At 39.8% G+C, this 22,356-nt stretch overlaps 1 protein-coding gene across 1 annotated transcript in view; it reads right to left on the reverse strand.

Annotated features, from left to right (window-relative positions):
* Positions 1–22,356, reverse strand: part of PPM1H (protein phosphatase, Mg2+/Mn2+ dependent 1H) — a 683,070-nt gene that overhangs the window by 99,341 nt on the left and 561,373 nt on the right. Inside the window, exon 6 of the mRNA XM_053716939.1 lies at positions 4,162–4,280. Coding sequence (XP_053572914.1) covers positions 4,162–4,280 — 119 coding nt within the window. The remainder of the gene's footprint in view (positions 1–4,161; positions 4,281–22,356) is intronic.

A 22,356-nucleotide genomic window follows, 5' to 3' on the forward strand; every position in this document is an offset into this window, starting at 1 on the left:
TCTATAGGACAAAGACACAGCCTCACAACTCTTTAATAAATCAATTTAAATTAAAAATAGGTATGAGGCTTGTTGGTATCCTTTCCAGAGAGCATCGGATGGCATATATCAACCTGCTTATCCCCCCCACCCCATTACATGGGTTAAATGCTTTGTCAAAAGACTTTGATAAGAGCAATCGAGAAACTGAAAGAGCTACCACCACCTCTATTTTATTCAAGCTTATACTTCACAAACTAAATGAGCTAATTATTTTTTTTCTTGTTCTTGTTTCGTCACTCTCCCTGAGAATATTAATCACCTATAACTATTGGCAAAAAGGAGCCTGAAACTCGGTGAAAGGAAAGGTCATTCCTAGCCTTTTGAAATTGTTTTAAAGTGGGGTTTCTTTTAATCAGATCCTAAGAGACTGAAAGATGTTCCTAGTTAGAAATGGGGAATACAACAACTCCCTGATGCTGAGCTACTTGGCAGGACTCCAAACCTCAACAAAGCAGGCTTAGAAAGAAAATGTAATCTTGCATACTAATAAACTTAATTAAAGACTATAAAACCAAGCTTACTTATGTGAAGGCCTTCTTAAACCTTAGTAGAAAAAAAATTATATGAATCTTTAGGGTAAAGGCCTATACATGATATCTAAAGGAGCCAGAAGGCCCAGCCATAATATCATGTATTGTTTGTGTCAGAAACTGTGTAAGCTAAACTGATTTGATAAGGACAGTGTATTCAAGGTGATCTTGAATTATTCTGCTAGTATCTGTAATATTTTTGCTGTAAAGCTATTTTGCATGTTAAATATTCATTCTATAACATATAAGTTCAGCTAATTACTTCTAAAGCTTTTTTTCCTCATGCAAAATATGTTGCCTATCTCAAATTTACTGGAATAACAATGAAGGTTATTTTGCATTCTAGGAAATTTTCAGACATATTATGGTTGCAAGATACTAAGTTTAACTGAGCACTACATAATAAATACGGTTAGACAAAAGTTTAAATTTGGAATAGGTGAATGAAGTTGCCAGAAAAGTTCTGAATTTCTATTTTAGGTACATCTGAAACCAGGAATTTCCCTGCTTTTTTCATGAGTCAGAACTTTATTTTGGTATCAATGTAAGCTTTGTTGCCATTTAATACGTACATAAATCTACAATCAAAACCAAAACATACTGGGTAGATTACAATTGGCGAGCTATTGATAGTGCGGGACGCTAAAAGCAATATCGCAACCTTGGTAACTTGAGCGCATATTAAAAGTTGAAAGCAAATGGGTGGGCTTGAAAGAAAACAAAATTTGCGCTTATCGAGTTAGCGTAAAGACCTTGCATAAAGTGTAAGGGTAAAAATAAAAATGTGCACCAAACACATCAAAATAAAGTGTTACACTCATATATACACTATCTGCTAAAAAATATTTATAAAAATATTAATTATTTTTTTTAAGGGATTTACGGTATATGGTATATGACAAGGTGTTTGACTGGAAAGGGCTATAACGTATATACATATTTCCAAATATTTGTATGGGTGTATATATGTGTGCATATATGTATTTACATGCTTATTTATGTGTTCATATATATATATATAAGGTGTTTTCAGTTTGTTTGGATTTGAAAGCTTGCATTGTGTGGCTGTTTTAGGGTCTCAGGTATTGGAAAGGACCTTGACGTGGTACCTGAGCTTGTCCCATTTGGCCAGATGCGGTGACTAACTTTTCCATTTTTGCTTTTAAATCTTAGCTGAGAGCTTGTAAGTGAGTGCTGGGTTTCCTCTGTGTGTTGTATTAATTTGTTTTATAATTTTCCCTATGGTTCTTGCACCCAGACCTGTCTGGGGTTAACTGCTTGTGGCTCTGGGGACAGCACAGCTTCCTGCGAGTGCCAGTGGCACCCAGGGCTGAGCATGTTGCAGGGTCATGGGATGTGTACCCGGTCCGGTATGAGAGTGCAGTTCCCTTCCGTGTTTTGTATATGTCTAGGGTGGTTACATATTCCTGTGCACCCTTCCCTTGTTTTCAGTTTGTTTGGATTTGAAATCTTGCATTGTGTGGCTGTTTTAGGGTCTCAGGTATTGGAAAGGACCTTGACGTGGTACCTGAGCTTGTCCCATTTGGCCAGATGCGGTGACTAACCTTTCCATTTTTGCTTTTAAATCTTAGCTGAGAGCTTGTAAGTGAGAGCTTGGGTTTCTCTGTGTATTGTATTAATTTGTTTTGTAATTTTCCCTATGGTTCTTGCATCCAGACCTGTCTGGGGTTAACTGCTTGTGGCTCTGGGGACAGCACAGCTTCCTGTGAGTGCCAGTGGCACCCAGGACTGAGCATGTTGCAGGGTCATGGGATGTGTACCCGGTCCGGTATGAGAGTGCAGTTCCCTTCCGTGTTTTGTATATGTCTAGGGTGGTTACATATTCCTGTGCACCCTTCCCTTGTTTTCAGTTTGTTTGGATTTGAAAGCTTGCATTGTGTGGCTGTTTTAGGGTCTCAGGTATTGGAAAGGACCTTGACGTGGTACCTGAGCTTGTCCCATTTGGCCAGATGCGGTGACTAACCTTTCCATTTTTGCTTTTAAATCTTAGCTGAGAGCTTGCAAGTGAGTGCTAGGTTTTCTCAGTGTATTGTATTAATTTGTTTTGTAATTTTCCCTATGGTTCTTGCACCCAGACCTGTCTGGGGTTAACTGCTTGTGGCTCTGGGGACAGCACAGCTTCCTGTGAGTGCCAGTGGCACCCAGGGCTGAGCATGTTGCAGGGTCATGGGATGTGTACCCGGTCCGGTATGAGAGTGCAGTTCCCTTCCGTGTTTTGTATATGTCTAGGGTGGTTACATATTCCTGTGCACCCTTCCCTTGTTTTCAGTTTGTTTGGATTTGAAAGCTTGCATTGTGTGGCTGTTTTAGGGTCTCAGGTATTGGAAAGGACCTTGACGTGGTACCTGAGCTTGTCCCATTTGGCCAGATGCGGTGACTAACCTTTCCATTTTTGATTTTAAATCTTAGCTGAGAGCTTGTAAGTGAGTGCTGGGTTTTCTCTGTGTGTTGTATTAATTTGTTTTGTAATTTTCCCTATGGTTCTTGCACCCAGACCTGTCTGGGGTTAACTGCTTCTGGCTCTGGGGACAGCACAGCTTCCTGTGAGTGCCAGTGGCACCCAGGGCTGAGCATGTTGCAGGGTCATGGGATGTGTACCCGGTCCGGTATGAGTATGAGTGCAGTTCCCTTCCGTGTTTTGTATATATATATATATATATATATATATATATATATATATATATATATATATATATATATATATTTAAAAATAAAAAGATAATTTTCCTCTATGTGACAAAGATTGGAATGTAAAATATTCATAACTACCTTTTTGTTTAGCCTCATGCACCCCTTTCTATATCATGCAACAGAAACAGTACAAAATTTATTTTAAAAAGAATATTGTTTCTGGCTACTTTGATATGGCTGCCAAACTCTGCCCACTGATGACATCACAATCTGAGCTGCATATGGGCCCACCGATGAATAGCATTGACAGTCTGCTGAATCCAACTAGTGAGGCTTTTGTGATTGGACGTCATATGCAGCTCGGATTGTGAAGTCATCATTGGTTGGAGTTTGGCAGCCATTTTAAGGAAGTCAGAAACAATATTCTTTTTAAAATAACCTTTTTACCGCTCCTGCTGCATGATATAGAAAGGGGTGCAGGAGGCTATTTGCAGCTTAATCTAAGGTAAAACTTTAAAATGACTAAGGTGTAGACTGTCCCTTTAAAACAATATGAAACCCCCAATTTTTATTTCATGATTTAAATAGAGCGTACAATTAGAAACAACTCTCTAATTTACTTCTATCATCAATTTTTCTTTATTCTTATTCTTTGGTTGGAAAGCAGGGATGTAAGCTTAGGAACCTGCCCATTTCTGGAGAACTACATGGCAGCAGCTTTGCAAGAATGTTAACTATTTGCAAGAGCACTAGAAGGCAGCACTATTTCCTGCTATGTAGTGTTCCAGACACCTACCTAGGTATCTTTTTTAACAAAGAATATCATAGGAATAAAACAAATTTGATAATGTAAATTGAGTTTCATATCTCTTTAATGATAAAAAAATGTTTTACTACATGGTATATTTTTTATAATTAAAAAAGAGCATAGTCTTACCAGCCTGTCATATTGAAGTCTCTGAATAGCATCATCTTTCCCAGTTCTTTACGCTGTACTCGCCTTGGAAATTCTAGATGCGTAAATTCATTGCCAAGCAGGTGTGGCTGCAGAAAAGCCTAACAAACAAGACACAATGATACGAGGTTAGGAGAAGCCATCTGTGAACACAGTGGACTTAAACTGATGCAACATTTCAATTTGGTATTATACCTTGCAATCTATATGGCAAAAATGCATAAGTAAAACAGTTTAAAATGAATTCTTAAATTAAACTTAAAATATAACGTGGCTTTGGTAAGATAATAACTAAGTAAAGTTCAAAGGGACAAATGGCACCTGTATTTGATAGCCGAAACGCGTCAGCAGCAGTTAGATGAGGAGCAAGCTCCTCTTTGTATCCTCACTGTCGCTGTGAGGATCCGCTTTGAAACTGAATTTTAATTGAAGAAATAAAGGCCTTTTTTTATTATTTTTCTATCCGTTGCTGTAAGAGTGCTCCTCTATTTTGTTTTGAAGTTTCTATTTGGTTAGATAATGTTTGCAGTATATTATCATAAATTATCAGATTCTCTCGCTTAAATTGGATCACGCTACTAACAAATTGTACAATATTATAGTTTCAAATATTAATGCACCAGAGTATAGCATCGTCTGCGATTGATACATGAATCTAACTAAAATCCTAACACAAAGCACATAATTACATGGCACAATAAGCTTTTTTGAGAATATTGGCCGCCCAACATTACAATTCATTTGAGTTTGCTATAGGAGCAAGACTCAAATTGACTAAGCACAGCTGTTTGAATTGGTTAATTCACAGTATATATATATATATATATATATATATATACACACATACACACACATACACTCACTGTATATACCTGTATATTGATTCCTATAAATATATAGGTATACATTTTACTTTAACATTATAAGATATGTAAAGAAATATATATTTAAAAATAAAAATTACATGGTTTTTCTGTGTGAAGAACACTGCAGTGTAAAATATGCATAACTCTCTTCAGGTTAGCGCACATGAAAAATTAGTTATCTTAGGGCACAATTTAAATATTAAATATATATTCTATGTATTTTTTAGAATATTACCTGATAGGAGTACATTAAATCTTCATGTACGCTAACCCGACATCTGTTATCATAAGGCGCGTTATGTATTTATTAAATATAAAATATTGAAAAATGTTAATAATGTAAATAATCATTACAGATGTGCTAAAATATTCTAAATAATTCCTGGGGGAAAATATATATATATGTAGTAATAATTATGTTTCATAATAAATATTTCAATAATGTGCCTTAAGATAACTAATTAATAATGTGCACTAACTTGAACGTAGAGCAAGAAATCTGAAGCGTGTTACACATATTTTACATTCCAATGTTCTTCACATCAATTTTTCTTATTTTTCCTTATTAAATATATATTTCTAAATATATCTGATAATGTTAATGTAAAATATAAATACCTATATATCTATATGAATAGATATATTGGTGTATAAAGATAACAGAATTTATGTTTACCTGATAAATTACTTTCTCCAACGGTGTGTCCGGTCCACGGCGTCATCCTTACTTGTGGGATATTCTCTTCCCCAACAGGAAATGGCAAAGAGCCCAGCAAAGCTGGTCACATGATCCCTCCTAGGCTCCGCCTACCCCAGTCATTCGACCGACGTTAAGGAGGAATATTTGCATAGGAGAAACCATATGATACCGTGGTGACTGTAGTTAAAGAAAATAAATCATCAGACCTGATTAAAAAACCAGGGCGGGCCGTGGACCGGACACACCGTTGGAGAAAGTAATTTATCAGGTAAACATAAATTCTGTTTTCTCCAACATAGGTGTGTCCGGTCCACGGCGTCATCCTTACTTGTGGGAACCAATACCAAAGCTTTAGGACACGGATGAAGGGAGGGAGCAAATCAGGTCACCTAAATGGAAGGCACCACGGCTTGCAAAACCTTTCTCCCAAAAAATAGCCTCAGAAGAAGCAAAAGTATCAAACTTGTAAAATTTGGTAAAAGTGTGCAGTGAAGACCAAGTCGCTGCCCTACATATCTGATCAACAGAAGCCTCGTTCTTGAAGGCCCATGTGGAAGCCACAGCCCTAGTGGAATGAGCTGTGATTCTTTCAGGAGGCAGCCGTCCGGCAGTCTCGTAAGCCAATCTGATGATGCTTTTAATCCAAAAAGAGAGAGAGGTAGAAGTTGCTTTTTGACCTCTCCTGTTACCAGAATAAACAACAAACAAGGAAGATGTTTGTCTAAAATCCTTTGTAGCATCTAAATAGAATTTTAGAGCGCGAACAACATCCAAATTGTGCAACAAACGTTCCTTCTTCGAAACTGGTTTCGGACCCAAAGAAGGCACAAAAAACGTTTTAAAATAAAACCGTTACTGTCACTTTAAATTTTAAACTGAACACACTTTATTACTGCAATTGCGAAAAAGTATGAAGGAATTGTTCAAAATTCACCAAAATTTCACCACAGTGTCTTAAAGCCTTAAAAGTATTGCACACCAAATTTGGAAGCTTTAACCCTTAAAATAACGGAACCGGAGCCGTTTTTATATTTAACCCCTTTACAGTCCCTGGAATCTGCTTTGCTGAGACCCAACCAAGCCCAAAGGGGAATACGATACCAAATAATGCCTTCAGAAAGACTTTTCTATGTATCAGAGCTCCACACACATGCAGCTGCATGTCATGCTGTTCTCAAAAACAAGTGCGCCATACCGGCGCGAAAATGAGGCTCTGACTATGATTAGGGAAAGCCCCAATAGAATAAAGTGTCTAAAACAGTGCCTGCCGATATTATTTTACAAAAAATACCCAGATTAAATGATTCCTCAAGGCTAAATATGTGTAAATATGATCGATTTAGCCCAGAAAATGTCTACAGTCTTAATAAGCCCTTGTGAAGCCCTTATTTACTGTGTGAATAAAAATGGCTTACCGGATCCCATAGGGAAAATGACAGCTTCCAGCATTACATCGTCTTGTTAGAATGTGTCATACCTCAAGCAGCAAAAGACTGCTCACTGTTCCCCCAACTGAAGTTAATTCCTCTCAACAGTCCTGTGTGGAACAGCCATGGATTTTAGTAACGGTTGCTAAAATCATTTTCCTCATACAAACAGAAATCTTCATCTCTTTTCTGTTTCAGAGTAAATAGTACATACCAGCACTATTTTAAAATAACAAACTCTTGATTGAATAATAAAAACTACAGTTAAACACTAAAAAACTCTAAGCCATCTCCGTGGAGATGTTGCCTGTACAACGGCAAAGAGAATGACTGGGGTAGGCGGAGCCTAGGAGGGATCATGTGACCAGCTTTGCTGGGCTCTTTGCCATTTACTGTTGGGGAAGAGAATATCCCACAAGTAAGGATGACGCCGTGGACCGGACACACCTATGTTGGAGAAATATACACCTATATATTTAAAATAAAAAACATAAATAATGCTTACCTGATAATTTTCTTTTCTTCAGATGGAAAGAGTCCACAGCTGCATTCATTACTTTTGGGAAATAAGAACCTGGCCACCAGGAGGAGGCAAAGACACCCCAGCCAAAGGCTTAAATACTCCTCCCACTTCCCTCATTCCCCAGTTATTCTGCCAAGGAACAAGGAACAGTAGAAGAAATACCAGGGTGAAAAGGTGCCAGAAGAATAAAAAATAAGAGACGCCACACAAAAAAAAATACGGATGGGGAGCTGTGGACTCTTTCCATCTGAAGAAAAGAAAATTATCAGGTAAGTATAATTTAAGTTTTTCTTCATAAATAGAAAGGGTCCACAGCTGCATTCATTACTTTTGGGAAAACAATACCCAAGCTATAGAGGACACTGAATGCAAGAATGGGAGGGTACATTAGGTGGCCCATTCTGAGGGCACCAGGCCTGAAAAAAGCACAACCCAACCAAAGCCTGCTTCGTCAGAGCCGGGCAAAAAAACTAGAAAGGAAAAAGGCCCCAAGGACACTGACCTGCAGATAGTCCGAAAGCTTAACTAGACACCGCAAGCAGACTCACTGAGCCAACACTCCTCCAGGAGAACCGTCAACCAGCAGTCAGACCCACACAACCCTTTACTAGCACAAGTACCAAAATCCCCAAAAGGGAGAGAATAAGGGGGAGCCAAAGGGATACCCAAAAGGTACAGAAAGATCCAATAAAGGAAAAAAAACCTTTAAAGAAGGCCAAGTCCATGGAGACCCGAAAGGATCCTGAGAACAAGCGGAGATGACGCCCAACCCAGGTAGAACCACAAGGAGCAAACCGGGCATCATCAAGGAGAAGAAAAATCTCCCAAACATCATGCAATAGCACAGAAAAAGACAGCTGAAGACAAAGTCCTCAAAACGTCAGAACTCAGAGACTGAGCAAACAGAAAACTTATGGGTAGCAAACTCAGAAAGATAAACATCTGAGTCCAGTAACTATCCATAAGGAAAAAATGGTCGAACAAAATATCAGATTGCCCAACCTCCAAGGCAGAGGGCACACTCCAGGCAATCCAAGCCTACTCACAGATCTCAAAGGGGGAGAAGCACAGATCCTACACCTAACCGGACCAGCCCAAGCAACGGCAGATCTGAAAGCAGGGTAACAAAAAGGAACCCCAAGACCGGCCCCCAAGAGGGTGGTAAAAATGGACAGAGCCACTCCAACCTAGAGACATTCAAGCAGACGTTAGACCCAAGGAGTTCTAGAATAGCCAACCAAGTAAAGTTTCAATGCGGAGCCAGCAGCTCCCCAGATGGAAAGGAACAACTCAAAGAGCCGACCAATCCCCAAACCAGATAAAACATCTGTTCCAATCTCCAAAACACAGGAGAGGCCCTAAAAAAGGAACCACACCTCCGCATGGAGGACAACGAGCCCCCAGAAGAGGAGAGCATCAATAAGACACCTGCCCATAAGACAGGAGGTCGTAGGAAGAACCAAGAAAACACAGGGCCACATCACTGATGAACATGGAAAGTACCCCTTAAAACACCATCCAGCTAGCACACATACCAGGCGCAAGAGTGACAGCTGAGCAACTGAAAACCTTCCGATTGCTAGGCAAGAACAGCCCACCATCAGGTTACGTCAGTTGGCTGTCCCAACGGAACCGTATCGTCCGGCACAAGACAAGCCCCGAGGAGCCCAGGCTCACAGTAAATCTGGCCAAGTTGAAAAACAGAACAGCCAGAACAAGGGCTAAGTCCAAGTACCCCGGAAACTGGAACCCCAAGGCCAGTTCTAGGATCATAAGGTCCGCTAACATCCCACAGCGGGATCCACAAAGTGAAAACGCAGAGTAAAATCATCGACAACCAGAAGATCAGGACAAGAAGTACGGGCCCCATAAATGTTTAGATTAAACAATCTTCCAGGAACATAAATCCTTTGTCTGAGATCAAAAACAGAAAAAAAGGAACAGAGGCGCCATACATGGCCTAGTAACGTCAAGGCACATAAACACAGAACCAACAGGATAAAATGTACTCACAAGTGAGGCGCACCCAAATGGTGCTGAAGTAGCAGACTGGAACCTAAGCAGTGGTCCAGCTCACTGATCACCATCAGCTAAGACTCCAGATCCAGAAAATCCTTGATAAGGCCTTTTTTTCTTCAGACCACGACACACCAGGATGACTGTCCTATGACAGAGATCTGCCTCCTTTTATCAAGATTGTGTGTATGGACATTTTTTTATTTGAATTTGAATTGTTTTTCTGATTGATTATCTTATTTTGATTGATTATTCTAATTTTGTATTGGTGTTATAGCTACCAGAAAGCGCCCCCTATGAGTGTGGTATATGTTTGTATACACCACACTCTTTATTTTTCAGATCAAAAACAGTCCTCCCAGGGAAAAATCCCGATTAACCCAGGTAACAAGAGCAAGAAGCCCTTGCAAGTCCCGACCCAAAGGGAAGAGACCACCCCTTGCAAGAGCCCAACACTCTAAAAGAGCTAAGGCCCTGCAAGGCCATATAAGGACGCTAGAGCTAACAGGCGTCCAAGCAACATTAACATGATTGTGCTTGAAAGCGTGGATAATCCCCCTTAAGGGACTCAAGGCTCTGCTCATTTTATCAACCTCGAAAGGAGGAAAGGCTAAGTAGACCTCGCCGGGGATTGAACTTGCAACCCTCGGTTTGTTACAGTGCAGAGTAGCCACAGAGCATTAGTATGCTAAGCTACCTGTCCAGCTAGTCAGGAGCTCCATCCACAAGGGGAACAGTGAGAACAAGTCACCCAAACAGAACAAGTCTCCACATCACCTCAGATAAGTCAGAGGACAGTTAAACATGGGTTTGGATGCCACATGGATGGCAATACTTGAACCATATGAATGGAAAGTCCCTAGGACCTATTTTACCCCCAAAGGAAATGCAGAGCATTTCCAACACCGGGGAGGGACCCTTAACCGGAGCCCAAAAAGACCTCACTGTCTAATATCCCGAAAAGGATCAACCAACTCCCAAAGGGAATCCAAGTCCCCAGAAGGTGACCCAAACCACAAGGAGAAGCGGACAAAGTCCAAAAAGGTCTTGAAGAAGAAGAGAACCCTAAATTGATAAATTACTTTCTCCAACGGTGTGTCCGGTCCACGGCGTCATCCTTACTTGTGGGATATTCTCTTCCCCAACAGGAAATGGCAAAGAGCCCAGCAAAGCTGGTCACATGATCCCTCCTAGGCTCCGCCTACCCCAGTCATTCGACCGACGTTAAGGAGGAATATTTGCATAGGAGAAACCATATGATACCGTGGTGACTGTAGTTAAAGAAAATAAATCATCAGACCTGATTAAAAAACCAGGGCGGGCCGTGGACCGGACACACCGTTGGAGAAAGTAATTTATCAGGTAAACATAAATTCTGTTTTCTCCAACATAGGTGTGTCCGGTCCACGGCGTCATCCTTACTTGTGGGAACCAATACCAAAGCTTTAGGACACGGATGAAGGGAGGGAGCAAATCAGGTCACCTAAATGGAAGGCACCACGGCTTGCAAAACCTTTCTCCCAAAAAATAGCCTCAGAAGAAGCAAAAGTATCAAACTTGTAAAATTTGGTAAAAGTGTGCAGTGAAGACCAAGTCGCTGCCCTACATATCTGATCAACAGAAGCCTCGTTCTTGAAGGCCCATGTGGAAGCCACAGCCCTAGTGGAATGAGCTGTGATTCTTTCAGGAGGCTGCCGTCCGGCAGTCTCGTAAGCCAATCTGATGATGCTTTTAATCCAAAAAGAGAGAGAGGTAGAAGTTGCTTTTTGACCTCTCCTGTTACCAGAATAAACAACAAACAAGGAAGATGTTTGTCTAAAATCCTTTGTAGCATCTAAATAGAATTTTAGAGCGCGAACAACATCCAAATTGTGCAACAAACGTTCCTTCTTCGAAACTGGTTTCGGACCCAAAGAAGGCACAAAAAACGTTTTAAAATAAAACCGTTACTGTCACTTTAAATTTTAAACTGAACACACTTTATTACTGCAATTGCGAAAAAGTATGAAGGAATTGTTCAAAATTCACCAAAATTTCACCACAGTGTCTTAAAGCCTTAAAAGTATTGCACACCAAATTTGGAAGCTTTAACCCTTAAAATAACGGAACCGGAGCCGTTTTTATATTTAACCCCTTTACAGTCCCTGGAATCTGCTTTGCTGAGACCCAACCAAGCCCAAAGGGGAATACGATACCAAATAATGCCTTCAGAAAGACTTTTCTATGTATCAGAGCTCCACACACATGCAGCTGCATGTCATGCTGTTCTCAAAAACAAGTGCGCCATACCGGCGCGAAAATGAGGCTCTGACTATGATTAGGGAAAGCCCCAATAGAATAAAGTGTCTAAAACAGTGCCTGCCGATATTATTTTACAAAAAATACCCAGATTAAATGATTCCTCAAGGCTAAATATGTGTAAATATGATCGATTTAGCCCAGAAAATGTCTACAGTCTTAATAAGCCCTTGTGAAGCCCTTATTTACTGTGTGAATAAAAATGGCTTACCGGATCCCATAGGGAAAATGACAGCTTCCAGCATTACATCGTCTTGTTAGAATGTGTCATACCTCAAGCAGCAAAAGACTGCTCACTGTTCCCCCAACTGAAGTTAATTCCTCTCAACAGTCCTGTGTGGAACAGCCATGGATTTTAGTAACGGTTGCTAAAATCATTTTCCTCATACAAACAGAAATCTTCATCTCTTTTCTGTTTCAGAGTAAATAGTACATACCAGCACTATTTTAAAATAACAAACTCTTGATTGAATAATAAAAACTACAGTTAAACACTAAAAAACTCTAAGCCATCTCCGTGGAGATGTTGCCTGTACAACGGCAAAGAGAATGACTGGGGTAGGCGGAGCCTAGGAGGGATCATGTGACCAGCTTTGCTGGGCTCTTTGCCATTTACTGTTGGGGAAGAGAATATCCCACAAGTAAGGATGACGCCGTGGACCGGACACACCTATGTTGGAGAAATATACACCTATATATTTAAAATAAAAAACATAAATAATGCTTACCTGATAATTTTCTTTTCTTCAGATGGAAAGAGTCCACAGCTGCATTCATTACTTTTGGGAAATAAGAACCTGGCCACCAGGAGGAGGCAAAGACACCCCAGCCAAAGGCTTAAATACTCCTCCCACTTCCCTCATTCCCCAGTTATTCTGCCAAGGAACAAGGAACAGTAGAAGAAATACCAGGGTGAAAAGGTGCCAGAAGAATAAAAAATAAGAGACGCCACACAAAAAAAAATACGGATGGGGAGCTGTGGACTCTTTCCATCTGAAGAAAAGAAAATTATCAGGTAAGTATAATTTAAGTTTTTCTTCATAAATAGAAAGGGTCCACAGCTGCATTCATTACTTTTGGGAAAACAATACCCAAGCTATAGAGGACACTGAATGCAAGAATGGGAGGGTACATTAGGTGGCCCATTCTGAGGGCACCAGGCCTGAAAAAAGCACAACCCAACCAAAGCCTGCTTCGTCAGAGCCGGGCAAAAAAACTAGAAAGGAAAAAGGCCCCAAGGACACTGACCTGCAGATAGTCCGAAAGCTTAACTAGACACCGCAAGCAGACTCACTGAGCCAACACTCCTCCAGGAGAACCGTCAACCAGCAGTCAGACCCACACAACCCTTTACTAGCACAAGTACCAAAATCCCCAAAAGGGAGAGAATAAGGGGGAGCCAAAGGGATACCCAAAAGGTACAGAAAGATCCAATAAAGGAAAAAAAACCTTTAAAGAAGGCCAAGTCCATGGAGACCCGAAAGGATCCTGAGAACAAGCGGAGATGACGCCCAACCCAGGTAGAACCACAAGGAGCAAACCGGGCATCATCAAGGAGAAGAAAAATCTCCCAAACATCATGCAATAGCACAGAAAAAGACAGCTGAAGACAAAGTCCTCAAAACGTCAGAACTCAGAGACTGAGCAAACAGAAAACTTATGGGTAGCAAACTCAGAAAGATAAACATCTGAGTCCAGTAACTATCCATAAGGAAAAAATGGTCGAACAAAATATCAGATTGCCCAACCTCCAAGGCAGAGGGCACACTCCAGGCAATCCAAGCCTACTCACAGATCTCAAAGGGGGAGAAGCACAGATCCTACACCTAACCGGACCAGCCCAAGCAACGGCAGATCTGAAAGCAGGGTAACAAAAAGGAACCCCAAGACCGGCCCCCAAGAGGGTGGTAAAAATGGACAGAGCCACTCCAACCTAGAGACATTCAAGCAGACGTTAGACCCAAGGAGTTCTAGAATAGCCAACCAAGTAAAGTTTCAATGCGGAGCCAGCAGCTCCCCAGATGGAAAGGAACAACTCAAAGAGCCGACCAATCCCCAAACCAGATAAAACATCTGTTCCAATCTCCAAAACACAGGAGAGGCCCTAAAAAAGGAACCACACCTCCGCATGGAGGACAACGAGCCCCCAGAAGAGGAGAGCATCAATAAGACACCTGCCCATAAGACAGGAGGTCGTAGGAAGAACCAAGAAAACACAGGGCCACATCACTGATGAACATGGAAAGTACCCCTTAAAACACCATCCAGCTAGCACACATACCAGGCGCAAGAGTGACAGCTGAGCAACTGAAAACCTTCCGATTGCTAGGCAAGAACAGCCCACCATCAGGTTACGTCAGTTGGCTGTCCCAACGGAACCGTATCGTCCGGCACAAGACAAGCCCCGAGGAGCCCAGGCTCACAGTAAATCTGGCCAAGTTGAAAAACAGAACAGCCAGAACAAGGGCTAAGTCCAAGTACCCCGGAAACTGGAACCCCAAGGCCAGTTCTAGGATCATAAGGTCCGCTAACATCCCACAGCGGGATCCACAAAGTGAAAACGCAGAGTAAAATCATCGACAACCAGAAGATCAGGACAAGAAGTACGGGCCCCATAAATGTTTAGATTAAACAATCTTCCAGGAACATAAATCCTTTGTCTGAGATCAAAAACAGAAAAAAAGGAACAGAGGCGCCATACATGGCCTAGTAACGTCAAGGCACATAAACACAGAACCAACAGGATAAAATGTACTCACAAGTGAGGCGCACCCAAATGGTGCTGAAGTAGCAGACTGGAACCTAAGCAGTGGTCCAGCTCACTGATCACCATCAGCTAAGACTCCAGATCCAGAAAATCCTTGATAAGGCCTTTTTTTCTTCAGACCACGACACACCAGGATGACTGTCCTATGACAGAGATCTGCCTCCTTTTATCAAGATTGTGTGTATGGACATTTTTTTATTTGAATTTGAATTGTTTTTCTGATTGATTATCTTATTTTGATTGATTATTCTAATTTTGTATTGGTGTTATAGCTACCAGAAAGCGCCCCCTATGAGTGTGGTATATGTTTGTATACACCACACTCTTTATTTTTCAGATCAAAAACAGTCCTCCCAGGGAAAAATCCCGATTAACCCAGGTAACAAGAGCAAGAAGCCCTTGCAAGTCCCGACCCAAAGGGAAGAGACCACCCCTTGCAAGAGCCCAACACTCTAAAAGAGCTAAGGCCCTGCAAGGCCATATAAGGACGCTAGAGCTAACAGGCGTCCAAGCAACATTAACATGATTGTGCTTGAAAGCGTGGATAATCCCCCTTAAGGGACTCAAGGCTCTGCTCATTTTATCAACCTCGAAAGGAGGAAAGGCTAAGTAGACCTCGCCGGGGATTGAACTTGCAACCCTCGGTTTGTTACAGTGCAGAGTAGCCACAGAGCATTAGTATGCTAAGCTACCTGTCCAGCTAGTCAGGAGCTCCATCCACAAGGGGAACAGTGAGAACAAGTCACCCAAACAGAACAAGTCTCCACATCACCTCAGATAAGTCAGAGGACAGTTAAACATGGGTTTGGATGCCACATGGATGGCAATACTTGAACCATATGAATGGAAAGTCCCTAGGACCTATTTTACCCCCAAAGGAAATGCAGAGCATTTCCAACACCGGGGAGGGACCCTTAACCGGAGCCCAAAAAGACCTCACTGTCTAATATCCCGAAAAGGATCAACCAACTCCCAAAGGGAATCCAAGTCCCCAGAAGGTGACCCAAACCACAAGGAGAAGCGGACAAAGTCCAAAAAGGTCTTGAAGAAGAAGAGAACCCTAAAGGCACAAGTCTAAAATGACAATTCCCAGGGCCTCCTAAAGGCAAAATCACCCCGACCGGCGGAAAAGAAGGCGCTAAACCCTCTAACCTTCCCACCACGTGGGAAGGAATACTCTAGGTTTCTGGGGGTATTGGAAGCACCAGAGAATGACACAACAGAATTCACTGATCCAGTCACTAGAGAGACGGCTAACAATCCTGTGAGCTGCACTGACCCGCAAGTCCTCTTGAGAATGCTTAGCTTAAACTTGTAAAGAAATAACAAGAAAACATAACTAATATTGTGAGCACTCTGCGCCTCAATCTGACCAGCAAGGTAGAATAGGCGCCACATGTCTGAATAAACCATGAGACAGAGGATCTGACCCAAACAGGACCAGCCTGCAACCATGGTCATAACTGCCAAAATGACTAAATCCACCCTCAGAGAGAGAGGAAGAAAAAGCAGACAAAAATGGGACTAAGGTGTCCCTAACAACTTCTGTAGAAGCAACAGCGAGTATCGATCCCAGAAAAAGTTCCCGCAGGAAACATAACATGAAAAAGAGAAAATAAAATGAATCCTAACCAGATAAAATAAATGAAAGGCAACCTGAAGGTTAACGCCCAAGAAGAACAGAAAGATCCGCAGGACCAGCCTAACGGAAACCCTGTTCCTCCAACAAATGATTAACAAGACTTAAAGGAGATTACAACATACCCCCCATTAACAAGACTTAAAGGAGATTACATCATACCCCCATGTCTAATGAGGTGAGCCATTCGAAGTAGAAGACTTAGGAGTTACATAGCCGAGAAGGATATGGTCCTCAAACAACTCAAAAACGTGTCTGAGTAGAACACGAAGGCGAGCCAGGCTGTAACGAAAGGCAAAACACTCAGGAACAGTTACACCCGCAGGGAACTGCACAAGCCCTCCCATGGCCGAGAGACCCGGCACAATCGGGCACGAGCACAGTTGCAAATAAACATCTGGACTTTGTAGATGAGAAAACGCCAAAAGTATGTAAAAGCAAAAACGTGCCACAACCTCCGGGGTGGGGTGGGGGAACAATCCACCCTCCGAGGAGAAAAAAACATAACCTGGGTTATCTGCATGTGTAGTAGTAGAAGGGAGTGGGAGGGAATTCGCCTCCCGGAGGACAGGGCCCCCCCGAGGTGGATGGCTCAGCAGTCCCTTGAATCCACAAGCCCGAGGAACAAGGCGCTCTAGGACGGCCTAAAGAACATAACTGACTAACCTGAGTCAATGGGGCCAATTCACATTCATCAGAGGATGAAGAATCTGAATCAGAAAGTTGAACAATCTCCACATTAGCATCCTACATGATTGGATAAAGGATACCAAAAAATGGACTATATATATAAAACAATTTAAATGGCACCTGACACCCACAATGGCTGAGGCACTCACCACTTACTATGAACCAGACCCCAGTGGACTAGATTTCTCCATCACCACACAGTTAGGAATGCGGAAATGGGAAACCAGAATGTAAACACGCCCAGTCACAAGGTGAACTGTACAGTCCAAAAAAAGCACGTCCAACCGTAAGGTTATGTCACTTCGAAAAGCTGTTATGTTCCAAAAAAGCCACAAACCCAGTTAACACTACACATAAGCAGATTGAATCACATAACAAACATGATTACCCCCCCCCCGTTCCATAATCCCCCTCAGGAGATATTAACCCTTGATTCCAAGATACAAAAGGAGTCCCACTGAGTCCTTGTATTTTTCATGTAAGTTCGCAGGAACAAATTATTTACAGTATATTCATGAAGAAGTAAAATGAAACGATCTTACCGGAATCTATGCCGTGGAACAGGAACACGGCCCTTCAAGTGTGATGGATAGTAGTTGTTAAAATGAGTCAGGAAGGTTTTGCAGAAAGACTCTTCCTGCATCTCCGGACTCTAACGTTCATCCAAGCCCTCACTGAGAGACTGACAGGATTACTTAAAACTCCTGTCCCATGTTGAAGAGTACTACCCTCCATAAGAGACAAAAAACAAACTTCTGACACTTCTCTGCCAACCTCCTGTGACGAAAGGCAAAGAATGACTAGTGGATGAGGGAAGTGGGAGTATTATTTAAGCCTTTTGCTGGGGTGTCTTTGCCTCCTCCTGGTGGCCAGGTTCTTATTTCCCAAAAGTAACGAATGCAGCTGTGGACTCTTTCCATTTATAAAGAAAATAATATTTCCCTGTATGTGAAGAACATTAAAATGTGAAATATTTACAGTAAATACATAGTAAAACACATTATTAACTATTATTATGGAATTATTTTATATATATATATATATATATATATATATATATATATATATAAATATACAGTATCTCACAAAAGTGAATACACCCCCACATTTTTGTAAATATTTTATTATATCTTTTCATGTGACAACACTGAAGAAATGTCACTTTGCTATAATGTAAAGTAGTGAGTGTACAGCCTGTATAACAGTGTAAATGTGCTGCCCCCTCAAAATAACTCAACACACAGCCATTAATGTCTAAACCGTTGGCAGCAAAAGTGAGTGGAAATGTCCAAATGGGGCCCAAAGTGTCAATATTTTGTTTGGCCACCACTATTTTCCAGCACTGCCTTAACCCTCTTTAGCATAGAGTTCACCAGAGCTTCATAAGTTGCCACTGGAGTCCTCTTCCACTCCTCCATGACAACATCACAGAGCTTGTGGATGTTAGAGACCTACTTTTGTTGCCAACGGTTTAGACATTAATGGGTGTGTGTTGAGTTATTTTGAGGGGACAGCAAATTTATAATTATATATATATATATATATAATACACACTTTTGTGATATACTGTATATATATATATATATATATATATATATAATACACACTTTTGTGATATACTGTATATATATATATATATATAATACACACTTTTGTGATATACTGTATATATATATATATATATATATATATAATACACACTTTTGTGATATACTGTATATATATATATATATATATATATATATGTTACATCACTTGTGGGGAATTATCTATAACAGAATAATTATTTTTATCAAATTATAAGAAGAATTAATTTGATACAGGAAATGTATTTAAAATTATCTTGGATCATATGTTGTCCAAGAGTTAATTTTCCAGAGGAAGTTACCTGGGGTGTTTGTCAACACAAAAAGAGACCCTTTGTCCCTACACAAAAGAGTGGAGTCCCATTGACTAAGATTTTGTTTATGCTTTGGTGAATAGAATTACAAACAAATGCGCCCTCACTCATTTGTTAATGAGACTTCCAGGCTACTCCCATAAGCAAAAGACAATGTTTGTTTGGAAAAGAAATATGATGTTAAAATATAAGTTAAAAAGTTAGAATTGTATATAAAAATTGTTACATAAAATTGTGATAAATGCTGTACAAATAATGTACCACATATCTGAATGTATAGATAAATTAAATGTGTAAGGAAGTACATGTAAAATGACCAGTATTGCGTTGTGTGTGTATAATAATCATATGTTTAAATACAAATAATTACTTAAAAAATCTGATAACTATATGTGTAATAATCAAATGGTTAAATTTATAAATAAGTTGCATAGGAAGGGAAGCATGTATGTGTATGTATATGTATGTATGTGTATATATAAAATATATCTCTCTATGCTAAAGCCGATGTACATACATTTTTAATAAGGCAGTGACCAAATGATAAGCAATGAACACATGTATACTTATTTAAATATATTTGGTCAATTTATGAAGTCTAGCTCACAGATTAGATAAATGAATATATATATATATATATATATATATATATATATATATACACCGGTATATATATATATATATATATAAATATACATACATACACACTAGAGTGTTTCATTTTTCCAAAGATGTGATTCTCATATGACTTTGCTTACACCCCGAGTCTCAGTGATGTAAAAGATATATATCCCAAACTTCAAGAAGATTGGATAATATTTAGGGGTTGCACACATTGATCACTTTTATCACAAACTAGTGAAATTTCTAACATTGAAGTGCTTTACACTAATGGTCTTCTCATGTATTTCTTTCATCTTTTCCAGGTAATTGAACTTTAAAATGGGAACCAAAAGAGGAATTTGGCTGCTAGAAAAGGTACTTAGTGGTGAGTTTTTAGGAGCTCGGCTCCCTTCAAAGGAACAAGTACTTTTAGTTTTTATTTACCATCACAAGGAAATGAAAGAAACACTTTTGTATGCTGCTAAATCTTCCAGTACTAAACTACAGGAAGTGTGGAGGAAAGCAAATATCCCTGTTAAGACGGAGGAGAATATCCGTGCTGGTATACAGAAGCTGTAAAAAGAATACCAAAATCTGGGTAAAGAGAAATCGAGAAAAACGGATAAAGCAAATGTGAAATGGCAGATTTGGAAAGGAGATCTCGTCAAGTTATTTGACATTTCCCTGGCAAAATGTGATGGACATGAATAGCGTATCACAAGAAGATAAAGAATTTCTTAGGTCACAAAGAGAAGATCGAATGAGTTTGTCAATGAGTGTAGTAGACAAGGTTTTCGCCTCAAAAATAAGAACTAAGTGTACAAAAGAATAAAAAAAAGATTCATATAAGAATAAACATTACAAAGCTATCGCTGAAATCAATAAGACAGTTATACTGGAAGACTCATCTCCATCGTCACAAGCACCTAGTGACGAAGAGGCTGAGTTTTCGCCTCCAGCAACGAAAAAATTACGTTCAAGTCCTAGATTAAAACCTCTTGATCAGACACTCACGTCTACTTGGGATTGAGAACAGCTATCTATTTGACAAGCAAGTACTTCATTTATAGCAACTGCAAACAGCCTTGGCCACGATGTTTAAAACATTTCCATATCTCCAGCTACTGTTTACCGAGCTCGGGCCATCAATAGAAGTAAAATGGCAAAGAAAATCGAAGAGAAAATGGGATAGTGTACAAGCGCTAAGGTAATCCCCAAGCTGTATCCAAACAGAGATCCTAACCAACCTCCAAAAAATATGCACAAGTAGTAAGAAGTGAATACAGCGCCAACAAGAGGCCAAGGGATAAATATACTCACAGAGAGATAAAAGAAGATTATTTAATGAACCATGTTAAAAAGCATCAGTAATAAAAGACTATATATAAAAAAATGTAAAAAGCACATATAAATAAAATTACAAATACAGGAATATCTTACAGAAGCGGCTCAAAGGGCCAAAGGTGATAATTACAATAAAAACAGAGGTAATAACAGGTGATCAGTGTGAGTGGTACACCAGAATAAGAGTGTATACTAATAAAACAGAATTAGCCTAAGTACAACTATAACAAGTGCATCAAGCAAAAAACTAATAAACAATAATACAAACAATAGTGTTCAAAAATAGTGTTTCAAAAATAGTGTTCCAAAAAATAGAAAAATGCACTGCAGTGCAAAAAAAGGGGGGTAGCAAAATAATTGTATAGATACGATCAAATAGTGAGTGAGTGCAAATGGATATAAAAATGCTAGCTACTTAATCCAGTGAGGTTAAGATATAATTAAATAAAATACACAATATGCAATAACATAAAAAATATAATACACAATATGCAATAACATATAAAATAAAATATAATCCAAAAAAGTGTTCAAAAAGTTGATCAACAAATGTTAGTGAAGAACAAAAATAAGTCAGTCAAAACTAAAAAATGGAAAAAATGGGTGATGAAAAGCAAGGTGAAAGTGAGGAAATTGATTCCTTCCAATGTTAGTTACTTTAACAGATCCAAATTCCTGAGTGTGGTAGCTGAAGTAGCTGATTGGATCCTAGCACCTGTCAGCTGCTCCTATGGTATCCTAAAAAGTATCCCTGTAAAAAAAGAAATTCACAACATAGTGTATCCAATATGAGAATGAAGTAAAGATTAAAGTAATGCTTACCAATATGTCAACGCGTTTCTGCCCTCAAAAAAGGGCCTTTCTCAAGACATCAATAGAAGTAAAATGGCAAAGAAAATCGAAGAGTCACTCTTTGAAGATCCTCCTCATTTGGTCTTGCATTGGGATAGTAAACTGTTGCCCTCAGTTGCCCATGGGAATAGCAAAACTTTGGAAGATAAAGTTGCAGTTCTAGTGACTGGCAAAGATTTTGAGCATTTGCTTAACGTACCTGTTGCCCTGAAAGGCACTGGTGAGCAGATGGCTGAAGTAGTTATTCGGGAAGTGGAAATCGGTATATCTTTTGATACTACAGCATCTAATACAGGACTGATCCAAGGGGCATATTTTTTCATATTTTTTGCCTACTTTTACAAAACAGATCAAAGTGTGCAACCTCTAAATATTATCCAATCTTCTTGAAATTTAGCATATATATCTTTTACATCACTGAGACTCGGGGCGTAAGCAAAGTCTGCAAAAATTTTAGTTTATTTTTTGCCTTAGAAAATTAAACACCCTAATATACATATATATATATATATATATACACATATATATATATATATATATATAAACCGTATT

This window comes from Bombina bombina, chromosome 6, assembly GCF_027579735.1.
Source record: "Bombina bombina isolate aBomBom1 chromosome 6, aBomBom1.pri, whole genome shotgun sequence".
NCBI classification, from domain to species: domain Eukaryota; kingdom Metazoa; phylum Chordata; class Amphibia; order Anura; family Bombinatoridae; genus Bombina; species Bombina bombina.